Source organism: Phalacrocorax aristotelis, chromosome 10, assembly GCF_949628215.1.
Source record: "Phalacrocorax aristotelis chromosome 10, bGulAri2.1, whole genome shotgun sequence".
NCBI lineage: Eukaryota > Metazoa > Chordata > Aves > Suliformes > Phalacrocoracidae > Phalacrocorax > Phalacrocorax aristotelis.
The window spans coordinates 19,054,817-19,064,431 of NC_134285.1; the positions used below are offsets into that span (position 1 = coordinate 19,054,817).

The 9,615-nt window shown below is 50.0% G+C and overlaps 1 protein-coding gene across 1 annotated transcript; it reads right to left on the bottom strand.

Annotated features, from left to right (window-relative positions):
* Positions 1–941: 941 nt before the first annotated feature.
* On the bottom strand, positions 942–7,881 carry RHOV (ras homolog family member V). Its single transcript, XM_075105557.1, has 3 exons — positions 7,529–7,881; positions 4,152–4,210; positions 942–3,808 (listed from the first exon to the last, which is right to left on the bottom strand). The coding sequence occupies exons 1-3, from the start codon at positions 7,722–7,724 to the stop codon at positions 3,368–3,370; spliced, it is 696 nt and encodes a 231-aa protein (XP_074961658.1). The 5' UTR covers positions 7,725–7,881; the 3' UTR covers positions 942–3,367.
* Positions 7,882–9,615: the final 1,734 nt, after the last annotated feature.

Genomic DNA, 9,615 nt, shown 5'->3' on the forward strand with positions numbered 1-9,615 from the left:
GGATGACTCACTGCCGGTAAAGTTAATTCACACTTTGCTGTGATTTCCATTCACAGGTTCTTCTGTAAGCCTTAATGCTGGGAAGCTGCAAAGCTGGGAGCTGGCTCCAAATAATCCCACGGGTCACTTTAGCAAACAGCACGCTGCAGGACAGCGTGGTCTCAGACTCTGTCAAAAAACACCCCAAGTTCCCAAATCTTGTTTTATTGGCAGTTATTTCCTATTCCTTTCTAGTTTCTGAATCACATTTGTTCATTACCTCTTCTACACTGTGGTTTTTGTCCATTTTCTGTCCCATCTCTCTGCTAAACTCCCCCAGAGGCCTCACTTCCCAGCCCTCTGGCTTTCAGAGCAGCGATGGGGCCCCAGATGTGGACAGAGAGGAGCCCTGACTTACCTGGGTTGCTGATGATAAGGCCAGTAGGATGAGTCCCATGAGCTAGCTTGGAGAGAGCCTTTGTGTCCTACGTGGCACAGACAAAATTTTTCAGTACTTGAACAGTGTTTAACAGGGAAGTTAAATAAAGCCAGTCGCTAAATTACCCCCCAGCCTAATGACAGCGCAGCACGCTGTTATTAAGGCTCCAAACGCAAGTCCTACATGGGCTTGTCCAGTGAGCGCTGGGAGGGCCCCCTGACTGGTCCCTGGCAGGTGGCTTCTAGGGAGAGGCACTGAAAGCTTTCAGTGTTTGCTACTCCATCCCCCTCAGCAACCTCCACCCTGAGCAGCCGCTGAGAGAGAGGAGAGTTAACTGAGGCAACAGGAGGATCTTGGAAGGTTTCAGGTATCAGGGGATTTTTACCATTGCTAGTGGGGGTTAGGACATGGAAGGAGAAGTGGGGCAATTTCCCTCTTATGCTGTTGTCAGTAAAATGGAATAACTCCTCTTCCATCTTAAAGCCCGTCTTATTTTGTGCTGACAAAATCAAAAACACAAATTGTGGACATTAAAAAAAATTTATTTGAACAAATATTAGCCATAGTCACAGAGGAAGAAAGCAGCTCTCAGTACAGTTCCTTTTCTAGAATGAAATAATCCCTGTTTCATACAAACCTACTGCAGGACAACCCTTGCTTTTCCCAGCAGGAGGGGAGGCTGGTGTTCTCTCCACCAGTGGGTTTGTTCCACAGGGCTATGCCGTGCTCCTTAGCAGGCCGCACCACAGCCCGCGGTCTCACAGGCAAAAGAAATGCGTAAAGACCCAACAGACAAACTGAACTAGTGATACAGCATAGGTGCCTGAACAGTTAGGAAATACTTGCAGGGATGCATTGCTGAATGAGAGCTTTGTTCAGGAAGTGGTGTCCTGCCTAGAGGTGTGTAGGACATGTCACTTCTAGCTACTGCCTCTGTACTCTCCATCTCTTCGGACCCCTCGCTGGACCCAGATGGCATTTCAGCCGGGGGAGTCCTTTCCACATTCAGCTCATTTTGACATGCCGTCTTTTTCAGGTCTCTAAGCCTTACCCTACGAGCAGCTCCACTGCTGTGGAGCCATGCAATCTTCTTGCATCCCTTTGCAAGAAGACCTGCCCACCTCTTTCATACTGTACTACCCAGGGAAAAGGCAGGCTTGTCTCACACCCTGGGGACTACATGAGCTGCACCACAGAGAGATGGTTGTGAGAGACGTTTGCAGGCATTTGTTTGGATCCAAAGCCATTCTGCATTACTTGCATTTGGTTTTCTACAGGCCCACTAGCTCAGGTGTGCTTGGTTTTGGTGCAGAGCAAACAATCCACAGCTATATCCCCTTCTGTCACATTACTCCAGAGCATTCCCAGAGCGATGGGCTATGGCCAGATGCAGAGAACCCCCTGAGTACTGAACGCATTGCTTGACAGACCCGTCACATTTTCTCCTACATAAACCAGAATGAAATGTCTCTGTGAAAGAAGTTTCAGAAATTGATGTAAGTTCTGTAATAAACTGAATAGACTCACTGGGAAATTAATCCCCTGAGAAAGACGTGAGAGGGGAACGGAGCAAATATAGTCAATGTTTTTCTCTGGCAGGAGCTTCATGGATTTCCTTTGCTTTTGATTTCAGCAGATCAAGCAGTGACTTTTAAGAAAGGGAACACAACAGAAAAAAGCCCTGAGCCCTCCGTTCCTGTTCTGCAGCCTCAGGAAGAACAGTACAAGGTAAATTCTGTTCTCCTGTGTAGACATGAAACTGAGGATTTTACTGACCAAGAGGAATGTTCTCTCTCAGTACAACCCCATCCTTTTGATTCAGAACTTAAGGTATGGACAACATTACTTTGAAATTGAGATCACTAGCAAATTTTCCAGGTCCCTAGAAGACTCCCTAAAATTAGCATCCCAACTAAGTAGAATCACAACTTTCATTTAACAATGTTCATTCTTCTTTCCTTCTCCATCTCCCTTCCTTCCCTCTTTTTCCTTTTTATCCCCACCTTTTTCTTCCTCCTCTCTTCTCCTTTCATTACGTGCATGGCTCTCCATCTACACTTCACCCCTTCATAGTGTTACAAACCCTTCACTGACACAGTTTCCTCTCTGCTAGACAGACAGAGCCACTCATCACTGCTCCTCATCTGTTCTTTCTCTCAAAACACCACACACGCAAAAGGCCTTTCAAAATAGGTCCCCAAGTTCATGACTACCTCTTAAGATATAGCCCTGGCACCCACTAGACTACAGAGTCCTCTCAAAGAACGTTTTGCTTAAAGAATTACTGTAGCTTCCACTGCCTTTTCTCTTCAGCCTGCTAATGGCCTTTATTTAGGGAAAACCTTCTCAAGGGTACTCACAAGACAGGACCTTTAAGAAAAAGGTGCAGCTTTTGCACAGCCAAGCGACTTCTACTTATTTTGGCAAGCAGAATCAGAGAGGGAACCCAAGTTCTCGTGTTACAAACTCGGCAGCCCGTGTCTGACCACATTGCAGTTGCTGTAACTGCCCCTGCCCCACTCTCTGCCAAGCCTGTAAATCAGCCAAAATGCAGGCAGACTTCAAAAGTCCCTCACATTTATTATACTGCATCAGGACTCCAGAAGTGTGTTAGCTTCAGACAGAAAAGTGGTCATTTTGAACAATGTAAGGAACCTGCCTGTTCTGGGGTAACTGAGTCTTGGTGTATTAAAGGCTCCCATCAGTCTGGGATGCTACAGACATGTCTGGCAGGTACTTATAGCTGCCTGGACCATTCCACATTCCAGCACAATGGAAATCCAGTTCATGTCTCCTAAGCATCTGATACCGTAACCCAGCAAGAGCCAGGTTTCCAAGCCCAGCAGCTTATCATACCCTCCTCACGGGGGCCATAGGAGCAGTCACTCCAAGAAGGTGCAAAGCCAATACTGGCATCAGGTGTTTCTTCCCCTCCCCCCGCAAGCAGCTTCAGACGAAGCAGAAGAACTTCTTCCAGCGGCACTTGGAGAGAGTTTTGATGCCTTTGGCAGTCATCTTCTTTTCCTGACGCGCTTTGTGCTCGACACCGCTGACAATGGCCATGTCAAAAACTTCTTTGAGGTTCTTCTGGGTCAGTGCTGAGCATTCCAGGTAGGCTTCAGCCCGGATTTTGTCAGCTAGACCTTCTGCCTGAGGCCGGGGCACGGGCTTCACATGATAGCGATCCAGGCTGATGAGGACATTGACATCATCCCGCAAGTCTGCCTGCGTCCCCACCAGCAGCACCGGTGCCCGGGGATTGTGAGTTCGTATCTCAGGGATCCATTTCTCAGTAATGTTTTGGAAGGAGCTTGGGTTTACCACGCTGAAGCAGACAAGGAAGACGTCGGTGTCAGGGTAACAAAGCGAGCGCAAACAGTCAAAGTCCTCCTGCAGAAAATGGAGGGGGGAAAAAAAGTCTTCACTGGACGGATCTCCTAACAGCATGATGCTGCAGTGGCTCTTTCACGTGTTAACTAGGACAGCGACACCCTCAGAGGCAGTGCATGGTGCTGACTTTGTGGCCATGCCACAGTTCAGGCACAAGTTTCAGAGCTGAGGGAGTCTGTCATTCACCTGTCTGTGACTGCCATACCAGCTAACGGCTGGGGCTGGACTAATGCCTTTCCTTCCTTCCTTCCTTCCTTCCCAGTTAAACACTGCCTTCCTCAAAAGCCTGCATACAGTCCCTGCCACACGGACCAGAGCTGACAGCTGCTTTGATAGATCTTACCTGTCCAGCAGTGTCCCACAGCTGGATCCGGACTGGGGCTCCATCGACCAGGACCTGCACTGTAGCACAAAAAGAATAAGGATGAGTCTAACGGAGTTGCCCAGCTTACGCGCATGCGCTCATAGTTTTTTCCCCCCAGAGCACTCTGTTTCGTATCACACTGAACAGGCTCACTAAAGTCACTCAAGTCTGGCCTCCCTGCCGAACATCCTCCCAAACCTCACTAAAACAGCTGAAGCTTGCACCAGGAAGAGACCTGCAGTAGACTTTCTGATCTGGTTATCCCTCAGGTGTTTTGGGCTCTTCTCCAGTATTTTGAAAGAATCGTTCCATATTACTGGACAGCTGCTTCTCTAGAGAAAAGCCCTTAGCCAACAAACCCTTCACAAAGCAGGTAAGCAGATACTGATAAACACAAACTGAGAACTTCAGAACACGTGCCCTGGCCAGGAGTAGAAGTTTAAATCAGTCTCCACTAAACAACCTACTGGAGATTTTTCTCCCATCCAGGCCAGAAATTTGGCATTAAAAAAAAAAAAGTTTCTGTGAGTGTCCTAGATAAGGGAAAGCAAAGACCTAAACCCAACTTTGAAACAGAGAAACTATTAAGGAAACAGGGATGAGTGAAATCCCCTTCAGAGACTATACAGGCACACCGAAAAACTGCTGAGTTACACATGTAAGGTCTGCTCCCATTTCACTCCCTAATCACAGCAAGCCTTCATGTGGTATCAGCTGACTCAGACTGAGGGCTGGCAGGACCTCTGATGGAAATCTGGAATGAAACTGTTAGATGTTTCAGAGCACAGACACCACAGAGACTGGCTAGGAACCAAGGAAAAGGAGAAAGGGGCTGAGGGAGCTGGAAATCACTTGAAAGTCCTAACAAAGTGCGTAGGGCTGTGCTCTGGTGAATAGAGGCAGACATCCTGGCTAAGGTGACAATGGCTGGCACTTGACACGAACTACCTAAATGCTCTCGCTGTGCCCAGGAGGAGGCTTTATTGTGCTTTTTTGTTAAAAGAACACTCAAACCCCAAAACAGAACCAGGATCAATCTTTTGTGATTCTTGAAGTAATTAGCCAGGTAAGAAAAGTGATAGAAACAACCGACTTGGAGAGTTCCACACAAGCTCTTGGCGGAGAGCACTCCTCCCTGAAGGTACCCTGGGCAAAAGGAGGCAGACAAAAGATGAACTGAAGTTTGGTGGGAGACTGAGACTGAAGGAAAAACAAAGGGGTGGGTGCGCCCACCACAGTGCCACTCCTCGCGGTGTAGCTGAAAGTCATTGCTTCCTTGTGACTGGGAAACAGTTGGGTTACCATATCTTTGCCCCAGAGCAGGAAGAGAAACCTGTTCCTGATCAAAGAACCTGCTAGATCCTGACTTGATTTTCAAGGCACTGGGCATTTGCCTTTCTAGTATCTGGTTTCCTCTGCCTCACAAATGTGTTGAGAGAGGAATTATCATCTGTGAAATGTTTTACAGCCTCCAGAAGAAAGGCACCGCGTATATTACCTGCTAATCCAGTGCTTGCACAAAGTTTCCATCCCGTCGTGTCCCCCCCACCCCCCACCCCGTACCTGCTGCTAGGTTAAGCTACGCCAGCAACTCTGCAACCGCCCTCCAAATACCGCCCTCGCAAAGGTACACACCCTCAGCATGAGGCTGGCTTTCAGTACAATAGCAAAGGGGCCAGCAGAACAGGATAGCTTGGTGGAGAAAGGTCACCGGGTACGTGTTTCACTCACGGCTGCTCTACCTGGCAGTGACACCCAGCAGGAGGTAGCACCCAGAGGCAGCTGGGTCACAGTCCCAGGGCTGTTCCCCTGATAATGCAATACTTTCTCCTGTCTTGTTATCTCCTTTATCTGGTACCGGCATTGCAGTCCCTTGACCAGAACTGGGGTTAGGGATGTAAACTGTGAAGCTCAGTTCTGCTGGCGGTTTCAGTTGCAAGTATTCCCCAAGAGTGGAGGGAATTGGGCTGAAATTTCTGAAGTGGATCCTAAACTGTGCTTCGTCAATCCAGGGAGGGACTTCCTCAAGTTTATCCAGGTTAAGAGTAGGAGTGGGAAGGGAAACTTTTCTATTCTCCCATTTCTTCCCAATAAGCAGAAAGTAAACTTTGGAAGACCCAATTTTAATCTTTTTGATTTCTATCGGTTGCAAAGGCTACACACCCCTGGAAGTCAGACTCAGTACTTGGACATTCAAAGTGGGGCTAAACCCATGTGCAGTTATCTTCACATTACTTGCTGCTCATTGGGGAGTCTCTGAACTCATACTGCCTCCACCTTTCTAGATCATTTTACTATGGATTTGCCATTTCCAAAAACGTGGAGGCCAATGTCAAGCCTCTCTTAGCCAAAAACAGTACACATCAGCGTAAAGGGGGCAGAGAGAGCAGTAACCTTTCCCTTGGAGGGCTCGAGGGCTCCTTACATCTGTTCCCAGAGGACCACTGGACCCTGAGCAGCAGCGTGTTCCCAGTTCATTTCCTTCAAGTGACAGTTGAAGAGCTTGGAGAGGGTCAAGGCAAATCAACAAATCACAGCGTAAGAGTGAGCAACTGGGGGATCACTGGGACAAACAAAACGCTCCCTCTAAGAGCCCCTGAGACTATGACACATTAGAAGTCTTATTCCTGGTCTGACTTGAGCCCATCTCTTATCTACCCATCTATACTGTCATGCGCTGTTGTGTTTCTTCGTAGGAGATGAAGATCAGAAATCTTTCAAAGGGCTTTGTAATTTCCTGGGGTTTATATTAGAAATCAGAGCCCAAAAGGAGGGGAGAACCAGAACAAAGACAGCATTTACAAAAGTAGAAACTAATGAGAGCGCATCAGCCAACAGGGAAGGCAACTCTAGCCAGACTTATAAAGCACTTCAACTTTTTGGCAGCCTCTGTTCAATGCCAGCTTAAGTGGACATGTGGGGAAAAGGATGTTTTTGCTGAATATCGGCTGAAGCCGGAAAGCCTACGGTACAATGCCATGATGTTTCTGAAGCTAAAAACCACCACCACGAAAAAATTAAGTCCCCTTCTATTTAGCCATAGTAACACCACCAAACCAGGAAGGAGCCCAGTGCCACAGAACGTCCAAGACAACTTGACGCACGCCCCATTGACAGGCAAAGCTGCAAAACGCAGGACTTCCACCTGCCCAACTTCACAAAACACCCAAGGGGCTCGGTCTGCGTTGTAGACGACACCCCTGGGCTTTGGGCCCCCATGGCTGCGAGCACCCTACGCCCGCAAATCCCCCCCCTTGGCGGCCCGCCGCCCCGGGCACACCGTGCCCCTGGATTGCCCCCCGCCGTACTCCACACCCGGCCGGCCGAGGCACGGCGGAGCCCGGGAGGGCACCTACCGGAGAAGGTGTCGAGGGCGGTGGGCTGGTACTCGTCGGGGTACCCGTTGGTGGTGTAGCTGACGACCAGGCTGGTCTTACCCACGGCGCCATCGCCCACCAACACGCACTTGATGCCCAGCTCCGGGCCGCTGCTCCGGGGAGGGCTGTGTCTCCGCAGGGCGGGCGAGTAGTCCAGGAGCTCCTGGGGAGGCATGGCACCGGCACCGGCACCGGCACCGGCGGCGCGGCGGGGCTCAGCGCGGGGCGCGGCGCGGCGGGGCCGCTGCCATGCCCGGGCGGGCGGGCTGCCGTCGGGGTTGCGAGCTGCCGAGCGGGGCCACCCTCTCCGACCCGCCTCGCACCGCTCCTCATGGCTACACCTGCCGCCCTGCACCCAAAACCGGCCCCCATTTCCCTAGTCACGCCCCGGCCCGCCCCGCCACCGCCTCCCGCCGCTGCATCCGTCCCCCCCCGCCGCCTCCCCGGCCCCCGAGCAGCGCGTCCCCGCGGGATTTCGGCAGGACCCGAGTGCCACGCCGTGCTCCGTTTTGGGGGCACACCGGGAAAGCCGCAGTCCCCCCCTGCTCTTTTCAAAAGAAGCCGCGCGGATGCATTTGTTTCCACTGACCCCACCTGCAGCATCTGTGATGATTTCTGGCATGGCAGGAATAAAACCAACAGTGCTGGTCAGTATGATGAGGGGCAACAGAAAACAAATGAAACAGAAACACATCACATTTATTAACTATGTGATTGCTGTTACCGAGTTCCTCTGTCGCCTCATGCTGGCAAAAGCCACAAAGCATGTTTTCCCAGCTGCACGGGTTGCCAGTCCGCTGCCTTTTTTCATATTCACCTCTGGTAGCTCACACGCTACACCGTGCCCTTGGTGGCTGAGAAGATGCAGTATGACTAAACAAACAGAACAGCGGGAGCACGACACTGAAAAGGAGAGGTGTGGCCACACTATCACAGCAACTATTGCACCCCAGCGTAACACCACCGAGCGATTGAAAACACTGGAGGGAAAGTATTAATGCACACAATACCTAGTATTGCAACATCAGCGCTGAAAGTGGAGCTGTTTCCCAATGGGGGAGCTAAACTCGTGCTGTCCATGAACGCCACCAAGTCAGTTACTGACGTCCTTCATCGTGCTCCCAGCAAGGGAGACCTGTGCTGCAAGGAGCTGTTGATTAGCAGTTCCCGAGCCTGTGTCTCGCTGCGGTTTGCACCCACGCCGGTAAGCTACCCAGGTGTTTTACCTATATTAATGCTAAACTCAGGAAGACATCTTTAAGTCAGGCACAGCCTAAAATGCTTTTCCCCATGGTTGACAGGTCACAAGCACTGCAGCCCCCCAGGTTCAAGAGTCTTGGCTGAACGAAGCATGCCCACTCTTTGGAGAGAGCCCAGAAGCTTCCTGGGAACAGGAAGAAGGCTTCTTCTCTACAGATTTCTCTAGCAGTTTGCTTTGATCAACCTATTCTGTGTTTTTACTAGTAACCGTAAACTTCTATAGCTACAAAGAATGGGGATGGTATTATAAACTAGGCTGTCAGTAAAACATGTGCCAGGTCATCATCTAGTGAATGGCTGCTCGTTCAAGTGACTGGCTTGCATTAGGTTGGCTTTTTCCAGTCCGACACTTTTCAGCGTTAGTTCAGAGCCAAGTGACAGTTGAACTGCGCCAGAAGAGCTAGAAAGTGCTGGGACAGGCGATACTCCGTGACGTGTGAGGTGTGGCTGTACCTCTGACGGGACACGCTACGCTGCAGCTGGGGCCGGCTGCACAGCAAGCGAGGATCTTGCAGAGGTTTTTCAGTGCATTTCAGGCACAGGGCGACATTCTGTAAACTATGACATTTCCATTTAATCAGAAGAAATTAATGTAAACGGGGGATTATTCACCAAATTATTCACTGTTAGCAAGTGTTCGCAGTAGCAGGGGAAGAGATGAAGAGAAGCTGGCTGCTGTTGTTTCTTATATGCTGTTTACTTGGGAATGGATGCCCCTTAAGAAGACATAGTTGCCCTGCTCCAAGGATTAAATCCCTTTTCCTCTCATTCCTTTCCTAAAATCTCTTCCTTCTGTGACCATGTTC